At 42.9% G+C, this 25719-nt stretch overlaps 1 protein-coding gene across 3 annotated transcripts; it reads left to right on the top strand.

The window, feature by feature from the left end:
- The first annotated feature begins 985 nt into the window (after nt 1–985).
- LOC113585924 (G patch domain-containing protein 2-like) lies at nt 986–23992 on the top strand. 3 transcript variants are annotated; one of them, XM_027023723.3, is made up of 11 exons: nt 986–1108; nt 2258–3013; nt 7885–7946; nt 9445–9621; nt 9913–9992; nt 10157–10221; nt 10319–10358; nt 10459–10550; nt 15046–15122; nt 21013–21216; nt 22600–23992. In XM_027023723.3, exons 2-10 carry the CDS (start codon nt 2268–2270, stop codon nt 21180–21182), a joined length of 1509 nt encoding a protein of 502 aa, XP_026879524.2. In that variant the 5' UTR covers nt 986–1108; nt 2258–2267; the 3' UTR covers nt 21183–21216; nt 22600–23992. The 3 variants fall into 3 exon arrangements, with proteins under 3 accessions (XP_026879524.2, XP_026879523.2, XP_081577923.1); XM_027023722.3 differs by having other exon boundaries at nt 21013–23992; XM_081721797.1 differs by lacking the exons at nt 10157–10221; nt 10319–10358 and having other exon boundaries at nt 21013–23992.
- The last annotated feature ends 1727 nt before the right edge of the window (nt 23993–25719 follow it).

Raw genomic sequence — 25719 nt, 5'->3', positions numbered from 1 at the left:
GTATATCCAGAGGGAGCAGTGTGTCTAAATTGCTAATTATTAGCCCTAAAAGGGATCTGTTTCTGATATGTTTGCCTGTGAAAAGGCAGATGCAGAATAAAGCAGGGCTGGAGTCCCTCTGTATTTTCCATCAGGCGTATCCCTGGACGCTCTGGTTTGCCTTAAACAATACGGGCCCATGAGCCTGCACATCCCGGCGGCACAGGGTGAGCGGAGGCTTGGGGGGGGGGGGGGGTTACTGAGGGAGCCGCCCTGCAGAGCAAAATGTGGAAGCAGCAGATAAGGGCTTAGCTGCTCACCAAGACCCTCTCTCACTGAGGAACCCAGGGGGAAATTTGCAGTTATTAAGGGGAAGATGAGGGAGATTAAATGGTCTTTGTGTTCTTGTTCACTGAGTTTCCTTTTCTGTTTTTTTTTTCTTTTATTTCTTATTCTCTTTTTGGAGTGTGCGTATGGGAGAGGTGTGAACATCATCATAGAAGTGAAAGTAATCATTAATACTGTACTAAAGTAAGCATTCTGCTTAGCCACTTTGGTGTAGGCACATGCTGCAAAGAAAACTAATCTGAAATTATGACGATATTTGCATCCTAACTGATAAGGTAGTTTCTCATTCAACAGTTGCACCAGCATACTATCCAGTAGAAATGGATTTCATTTCCTCTGTTGCAGTATTAAAATAATATTTCACAATTTTCTTCTTTATATGCCTGTGTAATATAGTCTAAATTAAATCTACCAACCTGTTTCTTCTTTTCTGTTGCTTTATTTACAACGCTTTGTGAATTAATTTAATTTAGCTTCAAAAGAAGTATATCAACGTATACTAATGGGCCCGAATATGCTAGCAATGATTATGTTAAAGAATCTCTTAAGGACGCATTAAAACTTGGGCTACATTTATTTGACCTAATTCCACGAACAAAATAATCCGAGTTAACACGCAACATACCGTTATCCGAAGTCATTTCGGTTTTATACTTTCAGCAAAAGCGTTATGATATGCAATTTCACGCATATGGCGACAGGCGGAAGTTACATCATTTGCGGGGCGGAAGTGCTTTCTATGTTTTCAGCTGTGAAAACAAAAAAGCAGGAACTGCGACTGGTGAGTGAGTCCTAATACAATTCAGTGTCATACCTTTCAAAGACGTTAAAGAAGGCATGGCTCGACCTTTCTATTATTTTAATACATGTTATTGCATGTGTTTGACTGCTTTCGAAACAAAAGCTGCCGACTTTGTAGCTGATCTGTCTTTCTAGTAAAAAAAACATTCTTTGTATGGCAATAGCTGGAATTTCTGAAATATATATTGACAGTTTTCGATACATACCCCACTTCTGTGGTTTGATAAAACGGCTTCGTAAAGCCGTGCTTCCTTTTTCCTATGCTGAGATATATGGTAAAAACGGAATACAATTATGCACCCTAGATGCCAGTCGTTGAGATGTGATAAGTTAAAAGATAAAAGTAAACTATTGCGTTGTATTGGGAACGTAAAAGCACAGGTATTCGGTGGTTTTAAACGATCTACACTGAAGGGCATCAGTGTTATGTAATCCTTATGCGGCGTGCTCTTGTTTTGATCTTTGACTGAGGGTGAGTGACGTCACACTGATGGCAATACGTCGCTGCATGGCTGGGGGAGCGGTGCACTCTCCCTATGCCACGTCCCGCTATCATGCAAAGGACGAGATCAAACCGCAATAGTGAAAATCTATAAAATGCAGTCCAACATTTTATATGCACGTTCCAAAAGTAGTCATTTGGCTAATTTCAACTCTGAGATCACTTGTCTCTAAATGTTTGGCAGCCAACGGATTTTAAATCTTGCTGAATTGTTTTATTGTTACAGATTATTAAAATGGTATGAGATGCAAACAGACGACTTCACATAAAACGTAATATGATGCTATATATAAGCCTTGTCTAGTGAAGAAATTTCCCAAATTCCCCTTTGGTATTATTTTGGCCCTGGCAAAATTCAGCTTTAGCTTTTCTAAAAACAGCACTCCCCCCCCCCTCTTTTTTTTTTTTTTTTTTGTTTCTTTTTGCTCATAAAGTCACAATGTATAAGAGTCACAATCTAAGAATCTGGTATGTCTGAAGCCTGCCAAAACAGTTCTGCAAAGTCCTGTTGAGTATCATGCTCAGATGTACGGCACTGCTTTGAATCCACGTGTGTTCCCAGAGCATCTGTGAGACATTCCAAAGTGACTGTTGCCTTTTGACCTCACAGATGTGTTTTGCCATCAGGGTTATCGATATGGAAGAGCTGGTGCAGGACCTGGTGTCGGCCCTGGAGCAGACATCAGAACAGGCCCGGCTGGATGAGCTATGGGAGGAGCAGATGTGGGAGGAGCAGCTGTGGGAGGAGCTGGTGCTCAGCCCACTGCAGCAGCGACGGGTGGTGCGCAGAAGAAGGGGCCGCAAGCGCCGCTGTGACTCCGCCCTGCATGGGCCCGTGGCAGGCCGCTGGCTCAGTGAGGCATCTGAGTCCAGCCTGGACGAGGCTCTGGCTAGGGGCCGCCGGTCAGGCCCCGCCGTGTCCCTGGTTGGAGGGTCCGCGACTGTAGCAGCCACTAACCAGAGCGATTCAGATGAGGTGGCGATGGCACCGGTGCCCTTCCGCGGGGGGCAACGCTCCTGGCCTGAGTCGGACTCCATCGCGGAGAATGTGGTGGGCAGGCCTCTGCGGAGACGCCGCAGGGTAAGACGTGTGGCCTCAGAGGGGACCATGAGGCTACAGCAGAAGCTCAGGGTGTCTGGACTGGAGCGGCGTGAACAAACCCATCATCATCACCACCCCCACCACCATCACCACCACCATCACCATCACCAGAGGACACATAGGAAGCGGAGGCTGGGCCGGGTGAAGAGGCGCACTGGGGCCTGGCCAGGGCAGGACAGTGGCCCTGCTGTGGGAGGCCTGGCTGAGGAGTGCTGGAAGGACAAGACCCTGCGGCTGGCCAAGGAGCAAAAGGAGGCGTCAGATGAGAACCTGTCTGAATGGTATTTCCGCTTTGCTTATTAAATCTTGCACACTTGATATTTAAAAGTCCACAGCTGCAGGATATGCAATTCCACAAAAAGGTCCTGTGACTGTGAGCATGCATATAATAGCAAAGCAAGAGTTTTTTCCTTGTCTTACTGAAGCAAAGAAGGCAAAAACCTTAAGCATTTTCTTTATGTATTGATTTGTTATGTATGTTATGTTTTCTATTATGAAAGCATCTTGTTGCATAGCCTTGATCTTTTTAGTGACTAAGCTGATAATATAAACTTGGCTATGACCATAAAAGTGAAGGTATTTGAAATTATTTATCAACCCACCTAAATATTATTGTCAATAGTCAGTGTGGCCTAATCAAACCATAATACGTACAGGCACTGATTCACCTTTTGCACTGGAATTAATAAGGAATGCTATATGGCAGTATAGCACTCTTTGTTTCGGTGGTGAACAGCAGAAATAATTCACTGTTGCTTGTTGGCTCTAGGCTACAATTAGCTTATGATGTCTCTTTTCTAAAATTACAAATAAGTAGCTTGGTGCTGTATTGATCCCTGGGAAATGAAGTTCAATAGAATCCCAGTTAATTAAAGCGGAGTCTCCCACCTCCCAGGAGCTGTATAGGAGCACTCTCTCACACACAGATGATGTGTATCACACAAATGTCTGGTGAGTGACATTGACTCAGTGAATTACCTTTGTGTCAATGGAGGCCCACAATTTACTTACCTTGAGCTATTAGAAACTTCACAGATGGATCATATGCAGCCTGTTATTGTAGGAGTGGTGCTCAGTAAAATCTAGAGGATTACAATGATTGAAATAATCCACATAGACCTGCATATGTTTGAAAAGTCAGAAAGAATAAAGCACTGTTCACTGATCACTTTTAGTATGCATGCACATATTCATGATTATATGAAGTAAATCAGCCACATGCTAATGGTTGCCCATGACACAGAGAAACAATATTAAACTATTTATATATTATATATCTGGTTGTTTTGTGTGTAGTCAGTTGTCTGCCCTTGTTCTTCTTGCTGCTATTGTGTGCCCCTTTCCCTCTGCCTGGTTCCCAACACTGCCTCAGTTCTATGATGATCTAATTATTGGTCAACTGGTTTAAGGCAGAGAGTGAGGTGTCATCTGCGCCAGCCAATAATGGGGCAACAGCCGGCTTTACATCTTCTGCTTTAATTTGTGCTGACCCTGCATGGCCTCTCGATGGTGCTTGTTTTCTTATTTTATGGAAAAATCAATACCCCTCCTGACAGAAAACACCTCCAGAGAAGAAATAAATGGGAACACTGTGTTGCCCTGTCAATCATTTCTCACTTATACTTGCTCCCCTTGCGTCTGATGGCTTTGTGCTGTGATTGGATGGAACTGGCAGAGTGCAGTTTGGGGAGTACAGCATTTAAAGTTTAATCATGCTAAAAGAAAGTGCTGAAAATTCACTGACAGAAAAGCTGAAATCCACATCTGAATTTGAAGAGGGCAAGCATGCGTGGTTTGAAAGTCATAGGACTGCGGTTAAGGATAGTCAGTGCATTTTGAAATGCTCATAACTGCTCTTCCTGTAGGGTCATGATAGATGCACACACACACACACAAAAATCACACACTGCGAGGCCAGATGTTAATTTTAAGCATGTGAGCTAGACCCCATATATGCCCTCGTACGTAGACAGTGTCCAGACTTTCCTTAAACCAATCCAAAGTGTGTGTGAAGCAGGTGTTGGCAGCTCCAGCTGGGCTGCCCATCCTTGATTAGACCTGTGCAGAACCTGATGGATGGCACACCACCTGGTGCTCAGTCTGGCCTGTCCGGGAGACCTCACCTGTGGGTCCACACCCCCACTAGGGCTGGTGGCTCAGGCCATGGACACCCTCTGTCTGGAATATCAGGGTGACTAGGAATCATCTTCCTTTAGCCTCTTTCAGATTAATCTGGTTTATAGGCAATTTTCTTCAACACATATTGTGCTTTACCAGTTTGAAAAATGTTTGCTTGTCCCTGGAAGTGGCATGAGTAGTTTGCTTTCCCTGACTGCTTTAGTGCTGTCCACTTGCCATAACTTTGGTAATTTCGATTTTATGAAAGTAGGCATGGAGTTAGCAGTTGTGTCCCGACTTGCCTAAGTTCTTTTTCATAAATCCCTGAAACTAATCCAGTTACGCAAGCTGAGGGAGTCCAGAAGAGCCTTTTAATCGGACGCTCATGGAAGTGGGCAGCTAGACCCCCACCCCCCACACACAGTTTTTGTGAGTTTTCTTTGTTCTGGGATGTTAAATCTAGCAGTGCAAAATATGTTGATATTCATTTCACTTCAATGTCTGTCAGTTGCAGACTAATCTCGCCCCAAACTGTCCCAAGAGACTGAAAATCTTATTATATTCTAATGATCACACAGTTAGGAGTGTGTTTTGGGCTCACCTTTCCAGACTGCATGTAGACAATGGCCGAAGAGGAAGAGAGAGCAGCTCTGTCAGAGACTGCTCCTGGTGCCTTCGAGAGGTCTTGGGCTGCTTGCAGGAATTGTAGTTTTGCTTAGCCGTGGTTGTTGAGAATGGAATGAATACCAGCATGAATGTGTTTTGACATTTAGTATTAATCTAAAGCTTGGCACGCAGAGTTTTACTTAACGGAAAGACAGAGACAGATAAACTTGTTTGAGAGTTCTCCTGCTGAAGGTCATGTAAAGGAGAGAAGGGAGACTCCTACAAGCCAAAAGAAAAATGTTAGTGTCAATAATGCATGGCATTAATTAGGTACTACTTAATGGAAACAGTTTCATATTGGCAGCAAGCCTGTCAAGGCAACATCACATTACACCTTAAATATTGTTTAATACTTAATGTGTAATTAATTGTTTATATTACCTATCATTTGTCTTTAAATTTAACACTGTTTTTCTTCTCCCCTGACATCAACCGAGACTTAATTTCACATCAACAGGGATTTAGTTTCACTTAGGTTTCTCAAGATAGATTTGCAGGTTAAGTGTATCTGATGCAGTTTGATTTCACGGTTTATTGTTGTGTTCAGAAACATGTACCTACACATAAAAGCTGTTTATTTAGCTATTGGCCTGTCTTGTGCATTTAAAACGCTTAAAGGCTCAATGACACACAGCTATGAGACCTTTTGTGTGCATCATCTTCTCAGCAAGTACTTTGCAGATTCAGTTATATTTGATGATCATACAATTAAGGAGCAGTTTCACCTTGTGTTCTCAGACCCAAAGCCACTTTCTCCTCATTTACCCACAAGGAGCTATAAATGCAGTTATGATTTAATAAAATGCCCTTCATAATTCCATTAGTGTTCCTGGGTGTGACCACCGCAGACGTGGCCATTGCCAGGGGGCGGCGGGGGGCGCAGGGGCACACGCGTGCTGGTGCCTGTCTGTGCTGCTGCTTTTACAGGCCGATTAGCGCTCCTTATGACTCTTGTCTTGCCAGGAGGAGCGGGTGCCGTCTTACTCCTGCTGACACAGAAGGGCTGCTCTGACGCTCCAGATGCGCTGCCCGTTTCTGGAGGCCCGCAGGCAGCTGAGGTGCACGCGCACAGGCGTGACCCGTGCACACGCATGGATGTTTATCCAGGAATGCTTGGCTAAGACCGGCCTTATTCCCTTGAGACTTTGACGCCCCCCAAACCCTGAGCCCTCTGGCTTGCATCTGTGTCCTGCACGTGGGGCATGGCGTCGTGGGGGCCATCTGCTTAGAGTGGACCTGCGGGCTGGGCCACCCATTGTCGTGGTACGATGAAGTCCTGCATCAGCCAGTGTCTGACTCCACCAGCCTTTCTCCTCATGATCAAGGTCAGCTCTGGTCACCAGGGTGCACACTGCAAAAGGCCCTGACAGAGCACGGGGCTGGCTCCACACATCTCCACAAGTTGATGACATGTAGTGTGAAGCAGTCATTAACACAAATTTCAGTGTGTCAGTTTACACATTGCGCCAGTTTACATATTATTTTATTTGATTGTTAAGATATCTACTAGTATTTTTATTTACCACAATCTTAAAATGGGTGTGTACATTCACATATGAATCCCTTTGGCAACTGTTGGAAGAAACTGAAGATAACCCATGATCTTCTCCACATTCATTCCAGAGATAATTAAGTTGTAATGCGTTATGCTTATAAAGCCATATCAGATGTATGCTGATGATTTTCGCTAGCCCGGTGCTCAGTCTCAAGATTCCCAGGGTGGGCTGAGTCTGTTCCTTCCCCAGGGGACTGTGAGAGGAAATGGGCTTCGCAGACCCAGACCTGGTGCACCAGGCCACTGGAGCCTGGGGAGCCAATGCCATCCAGTTGCTGTATGAGTTGGAGTCCTGGGGCCTGAGGGCCATCCTCTGCCTGTGGGATGAGGAGCCCCCCCCCCTCAACTCGACAGGGAGAGAGAGAGCTGGTGTATTCCTGTCATCCTCAGAAAAGGCTGGGCAGATTAGATTGGAGCTGACAGGGGGGGACATTCAATTAGATTGGGCATGTCAGTCATGAGCTTCGATCCGCATCTGTACCTACCCCTCCCCGGCATCTTTGTGTTTGTAATCTCAGAAAGCAGATGTGTGCAGAGGACGACCGTGTGTGTGTGTGTTTTGGTATGATTCCACATGACTTTTATGCATATTCACATAATTGAAAAAATTGTAAATCAGAAAACTTTATTCTCCTTGAAGGTTTCCATGTGCTCTTAAGAACAAACAAACAAACAAAAAACTTGTGTATTCACAGAGTGTTTTCCATTCCAGCCAGAGAATGCCATACTCCTGATACTTTTTAAATGTAAATGATACAATGCAGGTGATGAGCTGGACCAGGCTTAGCGGAGCTGTTCTCTGTTTTACTGTAGCGAGACAAGCAGCGTGTGCAGCAGTGATCCTGGGCTTTTCACCACCGATGAAGGAAGGCAAGGTAGGACTCAACACATGCTGTATCCCCCACAACATTGCACCATATGTACATAGTGAATGTAATGAATATATGAATATATGAGCAATAACAAAACAGTTAATGCTTCTTTTTTATATGAAGGCATAAAACAACAAGTAGTAAAACCATATAAGTGCTGCAGCGATGGTGAAAATATAGAAGCTGTTTTGGAAATACATTATAGTGTTTCTCTTCATTTCAAGATGCACATAGTATGTAGTGCATTGTTAGAAAATGATTAACTGGAACACTTTATCTGTATTTATGACATTAATATTTTCCTTGCTGGATTACCAGTAAATTAGATGAATTTAAAAGGTGAAAATGAAAATGAATATCATGTAATACATGGGCATATTTGAAAAACAAGTGATCTGTGAAACTAAATGCAAAAAATGCAAATTAACAAAATGTAATCACAGAACAAATTTTCACAGCTTCTTATTTCTATTAATTTCTTATGAAATATTAATCCAAAATGGAACTTATGGCTACAAAATGTGAGGTAGATGAGGGATACAGATGTTAAATTATATTTATATTTTTAAATATATTTTGCCTGTTTAGGAATTTACATAAATTGCACTGTGATCTATGCATTTGCTTGATTCTCCATATATAGTAATGGGTTTTAAGACTGTTACTGTATGTTTATGGATTCTATTTTATAATCTGACCTTAATCAATGAACACCTCCAGTTAATCTAAACCAGGCATACCTGGTTTTAAACCAAGCCAGTCATACGTACTCCTTTCTCCTAAATAAGAAAATGTGTTTTAAAGTAATGGGAAAAGCACATGGGATAACATGGCTGTGCAGGCTTGACTGCTGTGGTTGGCAGACGTCGGCTGCCTGTGCGTCTCTAATGAGGAGTTGTCATGTAGTGCTAATGAGCGCTGAAGGCTTTGCTAATCTCATTAGCCGTGGTGGCGCTAGGCATCCTGTGATTTAACAGTTGTCACTACACCTTGACTGTGAGAGGCATGGCCTTGCTGTGTGGGTGACTGACAGGTCCACGGAGAGCATTACATCTGGGAGCTGTGTGTGTGTGTGTGTGTCTGACGCAAGGTCCCGTCTTGCAGTTCTGAGCTGTGTTGTGACAATGCCCTCCGCTGACCCAGTAGCCACACTGAGATTGCACTTCACTTAACACCATTTGACACAGAGGGCACATGCGTGTGTAATTGAAATGTTATGTTGCCTGTTGTGTTCCTGTTGACTCTTCAAATGGTTAGTTAGTCACAAGTGTTGACTTAGCTGCACTGCTGAGAGAGAGGAGGAGTCATTTCTATTAAAAACTTTCATGAAGCAGCAGAATATTCCTTGCAGCCTTACTTTTTAATATATTATTGACAAATTCATGGGTGTAGTCATACTGCTCTAAAAAATTGTATTATTTAAAATATCTTCCTATCACCTGAGTTAATGGTACATCACGAATTTCCACAGTTTGTTACAGTCTGCGCTTTTTTCCCTCAGGTGACGACGAACAGAGCGATTGGTTCTTTGAAGGCGAGTGTGCAGCAGGTGTGGGAGCTCAGAGCGTGTTGTGCGGCTGGGAGGCCGAAACTGCCCCCAGGGTTGCCGGGCTCGGCACTAGGAGAGAGAAGCCTCCCTCAGCCCGGTTCCTCCAGCCAGCCCAACCCAGTCACAGAGGTAGAGCCACTGTCTTTCCGGCATGACTCTCGAGGGAAACAGTAATGCCAAAGTCCCAAAATGGCCACTACCAAATAAAACCACACTTTTTTTCAGTTATTCATATCAAGGACAAACATTACTTGATGGTAAAAAAAAAGTCACATTGATTACAAACATATTACTTAACATGGAGGTTTGATTAATAGAAAGAGAATATATTATGAGTGGTTTAAGAACTACTCACTCATACAGCATTCTCTCTGTTTTGTACTCTTCCTCACTGAGCATCATAACTCATGCATGTTACAGGTTATCATACCCGGGCAAACCGGTTGCCAGCTGCGGCTGTAGGCTGCATTAGGAGCGGCAGGAGGAGGTTGCCAGGCAAGGTGAGGCATGTTATAATTATCATGTTGGACCTTCAGCACGTGTCACTGCTATGCTGCACTGGATCCTCACAGTGTTTAGTAGGCCTGTGTCACTGCTGGTTCAGAGTCCCTTATTACCTGTCTGGCTCCTTGCATGCAGTGCTGATGCTGTGGGTGTGTTGCAGGATAATGGCATGGCTGCTTGTGTGGACAAAATGAGGAACTACCCACAGGATTCCTGTCAGAAAGAGTAGGATTATATTTTTGCTTTTTTACTTAAAATTAACTTTAATCAGATGGAAGCATTCATTTTAATCAGTTGAGTGATGAATGAATAATAATTTTAGGTTCTGGATGCCTTCCTTTGGAAAGCGAGATAGAAGTCAGGTATGTTTTAGTTTATGAATTTCAGCAATCTGTTCTGGGGTTTGAATTTTTCTGTTTTAAATTGGTAACGTTTTTGCATTGTGTGGGGTTCATTTCCTAGCTGAAGCCTCTGTGCCCACTATCCGTATACCCTGCTGCCATGGTTCCAGAAGCCTCATATCCCAGGTGTTCCTCAGCAGTGTGTAGGAACAGGTGAGAGTTTATCTATTTTCTGATAAAGTAGATCTCAGAATAATTAAAAAAAATGTTTTGCTGTAAGAATGATTTTTGTCATATAGAACTTCGTTAACTTTTATTAGTGCACTTTTCTTGTCACAGTAAAATAACCAAAGAACTAAGCTTCTCTTGCTGACTTTTTGTTTATACTCACTAAACATTCTTCTAAATTATCATTGAAGCAAGTAGCAAGGTGAAACACAATTGTATTTGTGCCACTCACTTCAGAAAAAAACTCTCATCACTGTAGTCAGGACTGAGCTGGTTACAGAATGTATGAAGATTTTTGTGTCTCCAGGGTGTGTGGAATGCAGCACTGAACAGATTTGCTGTTCAAGCTCAATAGATCGATGGACCATTTTATAGTTAACTCCTCTAAATAAACCACGCATAGAACAAGGCGGTGTGGGGGTTAACCAATTTGACCTGTGTGAAAGTTTTCATCAGGGTCAGTCTGTTTTTGATGTGCATTAAATCACTGTAGTAGACAACTCCCTTTGGACTATAGCTCAGATCATGACTGATCTATCAGCTTCATATGTGTATGCAAAACAATGCCATCTGTCTGATGTGTAAAGAACATTTTATTGTGGTCACTAGGAATTTACATAAAGGTAAGGTTTACATCTTTAAGTAAACCTTGGGACAACAGAGGTATAAATTATGTTATTATTATATAGAGGAATGCTGGTCTTAAAGGCACTATAAGTGTGTCTTTGTGTGTGTGTGTGTGTGTGTGTGTGTGTGTGTCTTGGGATTTTATTAGTAATTTCTAAAACAAGATCAGATCGCTACCTCAGTCAGTTTAAATAGCAGTACAAAGTTTCTATAGATCTATCTGTATATTAATTTATATTATATTTAGCTGTCCCTCTGCATCTGTCAAAAAAAGGCAAGCTTAGAGATTCATCTCGGATCTGTGTACTTATTGAGAGTTTAATTGCCTCAAGACTGTTTGACTTCACTGCATTGTGCCTCTGGTGCGTATTTACAGTGCATTCGTAATTCTCTCCCTGACACTGTCCCTCTTGCTCTGGCTCACCCTCTCTGGGGCTGCTCTAGAAAGCTCTCCCTTTTTCCTTGATGAGGGGCAGAAGCATGATGCCAGTGAAGTGGCCACACTTCTTAGCGCTCACTTTCATACTCATCCCCTTTCTTCTCCACCTGAAAGCTTCCTTCACACTGGAGTTTGAAGCTTGTCGAATACTAATTTCTAGCTATTAAAAGGCGCTGGTATCATTGCCGTGCTCACATTTGAATGCTGTACTCAGGGGAGGCCTCTTAATTCCTTTATAGATGAATTCAAGACCTCTTTTACTTCAAAAAGTATAAATCATACTCCCAAATGAATAAGGGGGGGGGGGGTACTCACACGTGGTGCCTCTGATGTGCCCCGCCAGCTCGTAGCAGCCGGGTTGAGCTCCCAAAGCTGTTGAAATCCGGCCCCTGGGGGGGGCAGACATGTCTGTTCCCCTGACCCAGGCCTCCAGCTAACCCCCCCGCAACAATCAGCAGCCACTGAACCTATACAGGTCTACAGTCCATACACAAGAGGAAGGAGTAGTAACTGTCACACTATAACTGCACCTCTCCATACACCAACTGCATTTATATTTGAGTAGACGATACTATTTTTTATTTACAAACTTTGTAAGAATAAATAAAAGGTCAATAATAAGAGTATTTTGATTTTTGTTAGTGGTAATTGGTTCTTGTACACCTGGTGACATTATGGATGGGGAAAAGTTAGTGTTTGGGGGTGGGGGCATTTTGTATTTCTGAGATTCCTTGTTATGACAATGAAATGTTATGATTTTTTAAAATTCTAATTGTTTATTGCTGCTCTTTTCTAATGCCCCTAATAGAATCCTATAAAACAGTATTCATTCCTGAAATTTATATTTAGTAATATTGATTTTAAAAATTAGCTAAAAAAAGCATTTTTAAAAATTGGTTCCATCAACATGTTCACATCACATGCACGGAGTGTTGTTTGCTCTCTGCAGATTGTTCTAGTGGCGAGGGAACAGGTTTGGGCCTGTAAAAGATTGCCCTCTAACACTGTGCGCACTGTTGCCATGTTAAAATGCATAAGCGCAGCCCACCTGCTACTGCTGCACGCAAGTTTTCTGGATCGACTTTATTTATTTCTAAATGACACTTGCCAGCTTCAGATAAATCAAAGTCCTCCACCACCCCTGCTGCCAGCTCTTCATTTTAATTGTGAGATCTCGATGTCAGCAGTTAGTATATTGGTGTGAGTGGCCTATTGATTATTGATTTGCCACCATTGATTGCAATCCCAGGGGACCCTAATCCTTTTTGATTCATTTGAATACCTCTATTCATCTTGAGATCCTTCTCACACCTGCAGTGCCCCCCCCAGCCTAATGAAAATAGATGGTGGCCCAGCCGCTCGCTGCAGCTCTCAGATCTATTTGATTTATTATTTTTAATTGATATATGTGCTTTGTAGGTGTGCGCACGCGAATGTCAATTGACCCTCATGTCAGCGTGGTTTTTAAAGTAGCGCCTGAGAAACGTGTGGGTGCTAAAATGTTTGCGGCATCTTTGGAAGACTCGATTGACCTTTTGCACCTACGTGTCTTCTGTTTGCCCCTCTTGTCTTTAGTTGTCCGTCAAAGTTTTGTTCTTCTGAATATTGAACAAGTTTGCCTGTGTTGAATGCAAAACAAAACGTTTTCTCTACCATTTTATGAAATCATGTCCTCCAAATAACTTTAGCTCCACTAATAAACCAGTCTACCTCATGCTGAAAGCTTTTGATAGAGACATTTGAGACATTTATCAGCTGTATCAGGTGAATCTTTAGATAGTGCGCTATAAATGACTGAAACCTGTTTGATACGATAAACCGTAAACTGTCCAAGCTTCTAAAACAATACTAGGATAGAGCTAATCTGTGTGATTTAGCTACAGTAAGCATATAGCATCCTAAACTTTCTTTATTTAGAACTCCCATTCCTACCGTATTTTTTTGTTTACCTCTCTCTCCAAAACCAGTGCAGATGTAACCTCGAGTCATAAGAGCTTCCCTTGGACTAAGCCATCTGTGAGTGTCGGCACCAAGCCCAGAGAAAGCGACAGAGAGAATGCTAGTGTAGGAGAGGAGACGGAGTACCATGCTCCTGTGCGTTAGACACAAACGCATCTGGGTATTACTTTTAATGCCGGCCTGGGCAGTGGCGGGTGAAATAATGTGGTGTTTAAGCGCCCATTGATTTTGGAATTAAAAAGTTAGTTTGCAAAGATTTACCGTGGGGAGTTCAATGGCTGAGCTCTTTATCAGTGCAGCAAATGGCTGGTTATACGCTGTCCGACAGAGCTGCGATTGAGGGATCGATAGACGCGTGATTTACTAACTGGACTACAGCTAATCAATAAGTATAAAAGTAAATGAAATATGCATTACGGGGATTTTATTAGAGAGGGGTAGCAGGCAGAGAATACCGGTCAAGCCATTTATTTTTATACCTATTGATTATACAACATAGAGACTTTGCTCAAGCCCTCCGCCCCACCAGGTAGTGAGTATCATGTGATTTATGGCTTTTGAGGTCAGGGAATGCACAGGCTGTTAAATGGGGGCTGTGACAGGGCCCTATCTCAGCACATGGGAGGTGAGGCCTCTCCACGGCAGCCAGATATCACCTGCACACAGGCAGGTAGCAGGCGTCTGCTGCCGTTGTTGCTGGTTCCCACACATATCCAGTGGCCAGTATTGGCACAGTTGTATGTGTATAAATCCCTGATACTAATCTCCCTTTGAACTGAATTTTCTGCCCGAATGGTTTAAATATATTGTTCAGAATAAAGCAATGTAATGAGCAGGAATAAGTTTCTTGTGGGTCTGTTTTGTCATGCTGAGATCAGATGCTGCCCACACACAAGTGTGTACACACACATATACACCAGTTCATGAAGCACCAATCCTTTACCCCTCAGCGGTGGAGAGGACCTTGACCTTAACTTTACATCCCAGTAATCAGAGTTCCCTGTGTGAGGGGCTTCTGACATATGACCCAGGGGGTCTGTAGCCAGGGTAATTTGTTTATCTGCACTCATTGGTGACAGAGGCACACAGTGCCCATGCCTCTTTTTCCCTCCACTGATATTTCTTTTAAAAACCCTACACTACCTCTTATTTCTGCTTTAAACTGGTATACTTCCCAGGATTATCCTCAGTCCCCTGGGTGTATGTCATTCTCACTTCCTACAGTTATTTTCTGAATGAATCATTTCAGTCTTAAGCACTGTAAAACAAGCCATAGGGACTTCTGGGGCAATGCAACCCCTGATTCTTTTATGCTATATGATATGATGTTTTTGTTCTCCAAATTCAGCACAAAGCACACCTAATTTCTAACAGATCCTACAAGCCAACAAGGCTTGCAAGACTCGTGGTTTGTCTTAAAGAGTGATGGTTGTGTGTCTTGTTCTACATCCGCAGACAGTTTCACGGGCCCCTGGGGTTGCAGTGTGCTGGGGATGTTAAGAGGAGGAGGAAGACCCTGGCTGCTGCCCCAGGTATCTCTCTGTCATGTCCACCTTATTACAACCCAGTTAAATATCATTCATAAGAGCTCAAAATGGCAGTAGATAAATTGATTGCAGCCTAGATTTTTGTGAACAGTTGTTTTGAGTCTATCAGATGTTTTTCTGCTAAACGTAATATTTTTTGGAATAATATCACATTCATGAAGAAACTGTCATACATTATTAAAATAAAAATGGGCCTGTAATAGACTTTTCATGTCTCTGTCAAACCATTAAATCTGTCAGCGTTTCCTCTGAATTTTTTAAAACGTTTGGTGTTTTTATAAAAGATTTCTGACCCTGAAAAGCAATATTAACAGTAAATGCTCTATAATGAGTTATACTTATGAAACCAAATGCAGACAAATACTTACATCTTACAGCATTTATCTTTCACTTTGCTTTTTTTTTTCCCTCAAAACACTTTGATAAAACATACACAAAAAAAAAAGAATTACACATGCCCCTGCATCTCACAAGCTAATTTTACTTCAAGTAATGTTTTAATTGCTTTGCTTTGTATTAACAAACAAAGCCATTCAGGTGACGTCGGTCTGCCTTCTGTGGCCACTGTGCTTGTTTGCTGATCTTTGGCTTGCGTTTCCACTTCATCAGAGAGGCATGGAAAGGCGGCGCCACTCAAACCTCTGTGGGACTTGAATAGCTACTGTCCAGTTTCAATGCTTTTTAAGGTTCATCCTCCAAAACGTACAGTTCAGTTCTCTTGAAGGAATTTGATGGTGGTGAACACTGGAAAACAGTACATGAGTATTTTAAACATTGTAAAAGGTGTGTCAAACGCTTTCTGGTTTTCTATTTTCTAAAAAAAAATACATATATTTTCTAAAAACATTTTTTTATACTGAGTAGTGATTGTTAAAATTTCAGTGTTGTTAAAAATTCAGAAATATTATATCTTTCTTCCCCCCATGCTTCTAACATAAAACAGGCTGTTTAGCACCTACAGAATGCCTTTGATATCCCTGTTGTAACCTAATCTAACATGCTGAATATTTGGCCAACTCATATATTAGAGCATTTATTTTATTTGATGACCAGGGCTCACAGACTTTGTTCTACTTTGAATTATCCCTCAGAAAAATAAGACGGAATTCTGCACGGAATTCTTTCCTTGCAGTTTTTTTTTGTAGCAGTGTTGCTATGGCTTTTCATTTCTTTTCATTTATTATAAGTAATTGTGATTGCATTGTGTATACTCTAGAGACCATTTGTAGACATGAGAAATCAAGTGATTGATGATTGATTCCCATGCATTCCATTATTTTACATATTGAAAATACACAGTAATACTTTCCTTCCTAACTCTCAGTACATTCACTGGATGCTCACGTGGCCCACGTGGCCCACGTGGCTGGCTAAGGCCTGGCAGGGGGAGACTGACGTGAGAACGTCGGGATTGGAAGCGGCGCAGGCGTCAGCCCCTCAGCCGATGGGCCAGCCTGCCTGCCTTTTTTCATTACCCTGATGGTTCCTGGGGCCCACGTGCATCTTTGCAGTATTGAAATCTGAATTGGTTTGTCCACCTCTTCTGCAAAATCTCCTTTGCTTGCACTGCTCCCTTTGTACGCTGTTTGTCATCTAAATAACAAATGCCCCCAGTTTTCTGATTTAGTGAGGGGCACTGGCCTCTGATGTATATTAATATTGCCGCACGGTGCACTGTACCTGAGTCCATCATTCATTTGGATAAAAGAGGTGGAATTTAAAAACAGCCGATGCTCTACAGGGATACAGATTGCATCCATTTATTGCGCTGAGTGATGGAATGGCTGGCCATTCTGTCCTTCACCTCCCCACGCTACCACCCCACTTCCCATGAAACCTAAAAAAAGCCTCCCCCTCCACCCCTCTAACCTCCCAGCGGGAGGCAGGCAGGACCTGGGTATCCCTCGTTGGCCCTTACCTCAAAACCTGCAGAGAAAGGAGGTTAACTTCACTGCGAAAAAGGGTTTTGGATGAGAATTTTGAAACCATCAGTGCAACTTCAGAAACGCTTGTGTGAAAACCTTCCATTTTGCCTGTCAACCTTTGATTTTCCCTGTCAAAAATATTTTCTATCAAGTGAGCAAAGAACTACTTTTTGCAGTGCATCTGCATTCGAAACCCTTTTAAAAAAAAATTTCTTAGTCACTGACTGACCCCTATGAGCTAAAGCTTGGGGTTATTTCTCAATGTTTTTAAAGATGTTGTAAACATCGTAGTTTGAAGACAGAGCCATTTTTGGCTGATGATGTGTTTTTCTCCTTTCCTCTGGATGTGCCCTTGCTCAACGGTGTGTTTATGTCCTGAGTGTAGAGTCTGAAGTGTGTCTGTTGTGATTTATCATGCAGTGGGTGTCATCCAATGTCAGTTTCTGTGGCTGCATCTGCTCTGTATAAATCTTTGCTTTGGTGTCTCTCAGGGCCAGGACTGTCTCCAGTTAGATTTGAGTCCAGGAGTGCAGTGCTTGGGTAGATATGGTCTGTTTGATTGCCTAAATGGTAATTATGGTCCTGCTTTTTAATTTGTGTTTGTGCAAGGAAGTCGTGCTATTCACCCAAACCCCGAGAGAGATCTAATCACACGAGTGTCGCAGAGACTGTTTCCAGTGTGTGACAGTGTGATTTTCAGGCCTGTGCTAAGCAGTGTTACTAGGTGACAGGATGAGGTGTCTGCCAGGGCTCCTCTGGGTATTGTGCTAGTTGTCCCCAGCTGTTGCTCGAGCCTCTCTCTTTACCTCTTTAGCACTTAGCAGACATTGTGTTGAAGCTAGCTGTGAGAGAACTCATCAGACTGTTTGGATTGGATGAGCACTCCACTTTACAGGTTCAAATTGACTGCCAAGAACACGTCTCACTGTCACTAACCTAACAATACAAATACACTCTTCTCCCAAAGTTCCAAACCAAAAGAAGCAGACCCATGCGGTAGTACTGCTTATTCTACTATAAAGGGGGCTTATTTAAACTAATATTTGTTTGAGATTGCAGTCACACTATGGTTATATTTAGCACTGGATTAAAACGGAATATAAAAAAAATAGGATTAGGAAAAAAAATGCTGTTGTTGCTTGGAGATGGTATACAGATAATATGATTTTTTGGATACTTTTGCTCTTAGTTTGTGGAATGCAATAATTATTCAAATATTCAATTTAATTAAAAATGCAATAATTATTTAATTGTGCAGTAATTTCAGTTTATCCATTAGATATGGTCTGAAGTTTCCAAAGAAAAGGTCACAATGGTAAAATGATACCATAAGTTTTCTGATTTTTGTTTATATCCATTTTCTTCTGCCACTATTTCTTTTATTTGTATAATCACGCTAATTTTGCCTATGACTCGCATTCTACTATAATCCATATGGTTGGACATGCTGTTAGATCATTGGGTTTGATATTTTCAAAACACAGACTCTCATCCACCCACCCACAAGGGCGTACCTTTGTGCTGGCATGCAAAGCACCGTGCCAGCTTTCATTTCTATTTTGGGCTATCATTAGAGGATGTGGTGTCTCTCTTTCTCTCTCTCTCTCTCTCTCTCGCTCTCTCTCTCCCTGTCTTTCTGTCTGTCCTGTACTGCCCTTCTCTTCCTTTCCTGTTACCCTTCTCTCTCATTCCTCCCTCTTTCTCCCCATACCCCCCCCCCCCCCCCCATGGTGACAGATCACCTGCGTCTGAGGCCCTGGTGTTCTTGCCTGGTGGTCCGGCCCCCTCTCATTAATGCCCATGCTGGCGCGAGGGCCATATGGCAGCGCAAGACAAATAACGCCAGTGCTCAGCCATCACTTCTGCTGACAGAAATGCAGCCCACCGCACTATTTCGCCCTCGCCTGCTCTAGCCTGCATGCTCTCCTCTCCTCCCGCGTCCTTCAAAAGCCCACCATGAAGGCGCTTCTCTCCTCTCCTCTCCTCTCCTCAGCTGGCTCCTTCTGTTTCAGCCAGATCTTGGTTCATGGAGTGGTTCGTGTAGTCCTGCACTCTTGTCCAGTGGAGACTGCTCAAATGTTGGCACATAATCACTCATAAAGCCATTATGAATACTGCATAGCGAGATAAGGCTATGTGATATGCGATACACATTGAGTGGGTCTAGTGATAAATACCTGCATTAGCACCTGCAAAACTATATGAGAGGCACTTGGTCATGGCCATTATGCTACTTCTACTACACAGGTCACACAAGTGTGGTGGTTTGTTATAAATAAGGCACTGTAATTCATTGGATGATGTGTTCTAAGTATTAATAAATATTGGGTAACCTATGTCTCTTTCTCTCGATAGTAGCTTCTGGCTGATTAGATGATCTTTGTCCAGGAGCATAAAAGAGGTGGCCGACTGTTACATCCCCCTATGTTTATGATTGTTTGGTTGTTTACAACATCTGTTTTATGAACATTTATATTCACTGGTGGCCAGGGGTCTCTAAACCGGGCTGCTCCAGTGAACAGCATCAAGTGGTTTTCCATTTGCCAAGCCTGTCCTCCTCCACCCTTTCAAGTGGATGCTGCTTAACCATATACAGTAGGCTGCACAAAGGGCTAATCATTAAATAGCCATTCAGACCTATTCATTTAAGTGTGTGAATCAGAAGCCTCATTACTGTCAATGTGTAATTAGCTGATTAATAAACAGAGGAAGGGCAGGACAGCAGTAACTGCTTGTGAAATATTTTTCTTTGAGCGTCTGAACACTAGGGGCCATTAACACATTCACATCATCATACTCATGCAAGATCATTACCTTACCACACACAGCACTCTAATGTGTGATAGTTTCTTTGTAGATAGACGTCATCATAACATTGCTGTTCATAGTTATAAAGCCATAGAAGAAAAGTCATGGTATTACATGAACTATATGACAGAATTACTTATATGGAAAACTACTCCCCGTTTTCTTTGTTAACAAAGGCAATTCTACATCCAGCAGCAGCACTGCGGGGAAAATCTCCCCGAATCAAAGATTCAACTTTAGAGACTAGAATAGGAATTGGCAGAATTCATTGGCAGTTTATGAGCTTTAACCTTTTCTTCAATATTTGAAGGTCATCTGTTTCTCATGGTCATGTGTTTAATACTTTTTTTCTGAAAGTATAAACCCAAACTTCTGTGTTTAACCTCTGATGGCTGTGTTTGGCGTTGTTTGGGTTAAGCACAGCTTACGGTTAGCCATCACTCCCTCCAGAAATATTAATCAATGATCCTGCCTCCCGTCTGCTGCTGGATCAGTGTGGAGGGGGAAGTCATCTGGAAAGAGCACAAGCAGATGTAATGGGAACTAGCAGAAGCACATGCCAGTGACGGCTGTCTTGCCTAACCCTGTGAGACAGCCCAGAGCCACAATGTCGGTTTTAGTTCCCGCTTTAGTCTTCTAACACAGGACCTCATCTCAAAATGGCCATGTAAGCCGAACAAACTTCTGAAAGCAACCAACAAAGGCAGTACACTCTAAGTGACGTTTCTGATGAGGACTAGGCAAGTTGTAGTGTCTCACATACACTTTGAGAGGTTTGGATTTGTAGAATTTTTTAGAATTGTAGGAAAAGTAATAAACAAATATAAATTTATTCTAAATAAATATTTTGTATTACTGTTTCCTGATGCCTATTTCCAGTCATCATAAAAATTCCTTTTTTTTTTTTTTTTTTTAAATCTTAGCCTGTTTAATGTGTCAGGTTTATCACCATTCCAGTTTTTCTTTTTAAGTATTACAGCTGCATTTATTTACCAACTGACTTACGACGGTAATCTAATTACTTACCCTTTTTCTATCTTGGTAGGAACAAATTAGAGCTATATAAAGCTCAAATACTCTGAAGAGTGAGCTGTTCCCCCTGTGGTCCTGAGACGTCACTGAGATATTGTTTCTGTTCGCAGCCTCTCTGCCCTTTCGTAAGGAGTTCAAGCGAGAAACGGAGCAAGGCTGCCCTAGGGCTTCATCCACTGGAAGAGACGCTGCAGTCCCCCTGTCCTCCACGTCCCAGACACATGGCTACATCGGGCCCGGGCCTTCGCATGGCAGCTATGGGGAGAACGAGGACGACTGACGGAGAGTCGAGCTCTGGCTGCCCCTCCTGTTGGGTGCGGGTACACGTGACAGCATGCTTGCAAGTAGAATGTGGCAGACATGGTCTCTGTCAGGGGTACGAGCAGGTGGGAAAGGTCTTAGTGACGTGCGCCTCCACTGCGAGTCACCGTTGCAGATTAGGCCTTTCCATCCAAGCTACCGCTTTACAGACAAAATGCTAATGCAATCAAGCCTGTTAATCACCTCTGGCCATTTTCTCAAGGAGGAGGGCCTGGGTAAGAGCTGTCATGTTTTGTGGCTCACAAAGCCCCGGACCTCTCCTGTTTTTACCCTCAGCCCTAGAGTCTCATCCTCTGACTATATTCATTTAGGGTAACACTGCCTTTATTACCAAGACAACAGATCCAACCTTTGGCTTTGTTTTTCAGTACCTGCGCCTGTTAGTGACATTAGTGCCTGTAGTAGCTCATCTTGTGTCGTCTTTGCTACCTCAAACTGGCGGGTGGTGCAGGGCAAGCGACTGTGGAAAACGTGGTTCAGAACTACGGGCCCCAGTTACCATGGGTTCTATGAATGCTAGCACGTTCCAGAGCCTGCTCATTAGCAGAGCAGAGTAAGTGTATGTTTCTGCACCTGCACTTACCACATTCAAATGCATATGAAGGTTTGGAGCAGCCCAGCCCTTCTTCAAACATGCCTAGTTGTAAAAGCCTTGTGTGTAAGTCAGTGTGGTGTAATTGTACAATTAAATGGTGAAGTGTAACTGGATGATGAGTGAGTCTTAATGCAATCTGATCTTGCTGTGTGATGTTTTCAGTTGACCTGAGTTTGTGTATTTCTACTGCAAGCGCGGAGTTGTTGTAAATGTGCTACACTCACCCCGAGAAATCTTTATGTGGTTCTGCCTTTGCCATCTGAATTGATTGCTCAGAACTGCACTGGAACCCTTAGCACTGCAGCAGCCTGTTAATGCAGCAGGTGGTAATGTTTTACAAATACGCACCACACTCCAGTGTAGACGCTCTGACACAAGCTGCGTTTGGCTGGTGCTGACATTTATAAATGGAGCAGTGGAGACTCGCAGACAGCCGTGGGAAGCACCGTGGCTGTCTTCCTGGTCCCAGGCTGGTATATTTTCTTATCACGTGTTGTCAATTGTCAAAGCGATTGCCTCACCCGCCTCCAGCTGTAATTAGTTGTTACCATGACAACATCACTTCACGAGCCCCTCCCCCCTTAAGCTTGTGCGCCACAAAATGAGTTTCGGTGGCGGGGCAGGAAGTTCGAGTGGGGGACAGTGTGCGCACCCAGTCAATCACCTCAGCTACAGTTATGGAATCCAGTGGGTTGATGCTGCTCATATTTCATCCGGGGTAAAGATTACCTGTCAGCCCCAGAGGAGATGCATTGATCTGTTTTCCTTTTTTTTCTGCTAGCAATCACCTGACAAAGGCAGTGAGGAGTGCAGGAGTGAGTGATGCCCGCACCCCACTGTGGTTCTCTGGGGGACTTCAGTGACCACTCCCGCTGGAATATAACACTGGTATAAACTCCTGTGCATGAACCCGCGTATCCGGTCAGGACCAACACCCCCAGTCCAATCGACTGGAACTTGTCACATACTCAAATAGGATGCAGGTTAAATGGACTATTAGTGGGCAGGAGCTGGAGTATAGGAATTTTTGTGCCATTGTTTTAGTTGTGCATCAGTGTATGGTTCCAAAGAGCGAAGCTCTGAGAACTGAATGGGAAAGGAGACTTGAGTTAGAGGAGGTTTAAAATGACACAGGTGTCTTGCAGTGTGGACAAAATGTCTTAGGAGATCCTTATCGATCCAGGTTCCTACATGGTAGTGTACAACCTAAGTTCAGCCATCAAGCTGTGAAATAATATCAGACTTAAGACAAGACTGAGTTCCTGTTTGAGCTTCTTCTGATGAAAAAGGCACTGACATTATGCATTAAAAAACAAACACACAAAATTAAACTCACTGGTGCATGGTATGTTATACATTTGTGAGTGTTTCACATTGGCCTGATTTTTGCCTTTTTTAAATGTTGGGGCAATAATCTTGTGAATAATTAAGAGGATGAGATTGGTTAAATTGCACTTGCTTGATGTCTGAAATGCTAAATGCAGTACTAGGTATAAGTGTTCAGTATTTGTTATTTTGGATAACTCTTCTGAGTTTCCTCCTCAGTATTAACCAGCAACTCTGTACCTTCACTTACACATTAAATGCTTTAGGTGTATTTGATAGAGGTTATCATATAGAACAGAGACAGTTACCATACATTGGACATTTATTATGCAATTGACTTGGAATATAATCTAATAATTTACAAGTTCATTTCATGTCTAGAAAATTGTCTGGTGCACTGACCGAAACAAGTCAGTCTTAACTGGGGCAGCTATTTCTTAGAATTCAGAATATGGTGCAACAATATCATGTTAGCATGTCATAACATGTCTGCACAGTGTATGCATATTAATCGATGTTAAAGCATGCATATAAAATTCACAGTTCTTGTTATATTTATATCAGTGAGTTTGTCAGTATATTCAGAAAACAATTTTGTAGTATTATGCTTGAAATAAATATCCAAATTCTAAGTGAAACATGCACCTTAATAACTGCTACAAACATTTAGAACATTATGTCTTACCAGCCAGTACTACGGTACAAAATCTGGAGCATGTCCTTCTAGTCAGCAGTCAGAATGTTGAAAGCTTTCTTTTTATGTGGCAGTCAGTCCTTGTATGACCTTTCCCTCCCATTTTTGGCCAATGAAAGGACTGTAATGCGAAATAAAAACATTATCAAAGGATGACTGGTAGATTTATTTTGTTTCACATATACATAGATTCACCAATAATGTAACAGACAAATTGATACAGAATTAGGTCTATATTTTTACTTTTTTACAGCATCAGAACATCATGTGCGGTTGTAACTTCATTCAGTGCCATGCCAGAAGTCTGAGAGTATTCCAGCCGAATTTGTCTTGCAGCACATTTTAACTCTTAAACCAGTGCTTCTGAACTCTTAAACCAGTGCTCAGTGACCTACAGAACATGTGGGCTTTGCGTCAAACTTTCAGTCCATCAGTGCAGTAATAGTACCCTTCTGTTAAAAGCTATGAGTGTGTTTTCTGTACCTCTTAAATTGCTCTGACTGACAGATGACTCAAAGCTTATATTCTAACATCAACCACTAGGTGGTCCATGGTTTATCTCCTAGCCTGGAGAACCACTACATTTACTTTTTACTTTTATTTCATTTAGCAGGCGCTGTTATCCAGACTTACAAAAGTGCTTAGTTGACTACTTAGAAAAGTATTCTCAGTTGGTAAACCGAGGATGTCCATGTCCCCTTCCACTTCGCGTCCGGAGATTTTTTCTGCTTGGTCACAGATTATGGACCACGTCTCCAAAGGTCTGCCTCTGATACAGACCACATCTCCAAAGGTTTGCCTCTGGTGTGGACCACGCCTCCAATGGCCTGCCTCTGATGCGGACCAGATCTCCAAAGGTATGCTTCTGATATGGAACACTTCTCCAAAGGTCCGCCTCCTGCCTTGCCCCTGCTCCCCCCGGCCTGCTTTTCTCCTTCAGAAGATTGATGGAGAGATGGGGGAAAAAAATCGATGCTTTCCTGCAGTGGCAGTGAGCGAGCTTTGTCATGTTTAAGAGTGTCTGATGTAGGCGCGGCTTTTTCCTGTCTCGCTGCTGCCCAGCATGCAGCCAAGCGAAAGTGGCATACAGACAGGAGCGTGACAGAGTGGCCTGGCTCTCTTTGGATCTCTCTACCGCTATTCCTCTCTCTCTCCCTCTATCCCTTTCTCCCTCTGTGCCTCTTTCTCCCTCCATCTATCCCTCTCTCTCCCCTTCCCTCTCTCCCTCCATCCCTTCATCCTCCTTCTCTCCCTCTATCCCCTTCTATCTTCCTCTCACCCTCTATACCTTAACTCTTCAGTCTAACCATCTCACACCTGTGCTTTCTCTCTGCCTGCCAGGATTGCCACAGTGTGGTCACTGGGTGGTGAACAAGGCTGTACACTGAAATTATTTTATTGTTTTCAAATCTGGCATTAGTTAATTTCTGACAAATGCCTACAATATCTACAATAGGTTATATAACATTCTTGAGCTTTGTTGCTTTCAGATTTTGTGAATTATCAGGACAAATCATGCCATTTTTTAAGTAGATGGTTGCTTGGTGGCACTGCCAATATTTAATGCTTTTTCTGCATTCTTCTGTTCATCTTTCGTTTGTCCACTCTGTCACATGCTCATGGGTTTGTCCACTCTGTCACATGCTCATGGGTTTGCCCACTCTGTCACATGCTCATGGGTTTGCCCACTCTGTCACTTGCTCATGGGTTTGGTTCTTGCTTGCTGACACTTCACCCCTCACTAAGAGCAGATCCCCTAACCACATCTCCTCCAGCTCTCTCTCTCTCTCTCTTTCATTCCCTCCCCTCTTACTCTCTCTCTCTCTCTCTCTCTCTCTCTCTCTCTCTCTCTCTCTCTCTCTCTCTCTCTCTCCCTCTCTC

This window comes from Electrophorus electricus, chromosome 10 (genome assembly GCF_041902795.1).
Source record: "Electrophorus electricus isolate QZ-2024a chromosome 10, ASM4190279v1, whole genome shotgun sequence".
NCBI lineage: Eukaryota > Metazoa > Chordata > Actinopteri > Gymnotiformes > Gymnotidae > Electrophorus > Electrophorus electricus.
Note: the sequence above shows the minus strand (reverse complement) of the source record. Positions and strands in the feature narration are given on the sequence as shown.

What these genes read in the sequence shown, in the direction of transcription:
- LOC113585924 (XM_027023723.3), top strand. Translation starts at nt 2,268, where the DNA reads ATGGAAGAGCTGGTGCAGGACCTGGTGTCGGCCCTGGAGCAGACATCA. An exon ending in CACCGATGAAGGAAGGCAAG is followed by an intron (nt 7,947 to 9,444) that starts GTAGGACTCAAC and finishes TTTTTCCCTCAG; the next exon opens with GTGACGACGAACAGAGCGAT. An exon ending in GAAAGCGAGATAGAAGTCAG is followed by an intron (nt 10,359 to 10,458) that starts GTATGTTTTAGT and finishes TTCATTTCCTAG; the next exon opens with CTGAAGCCTCTGTGCCCACT.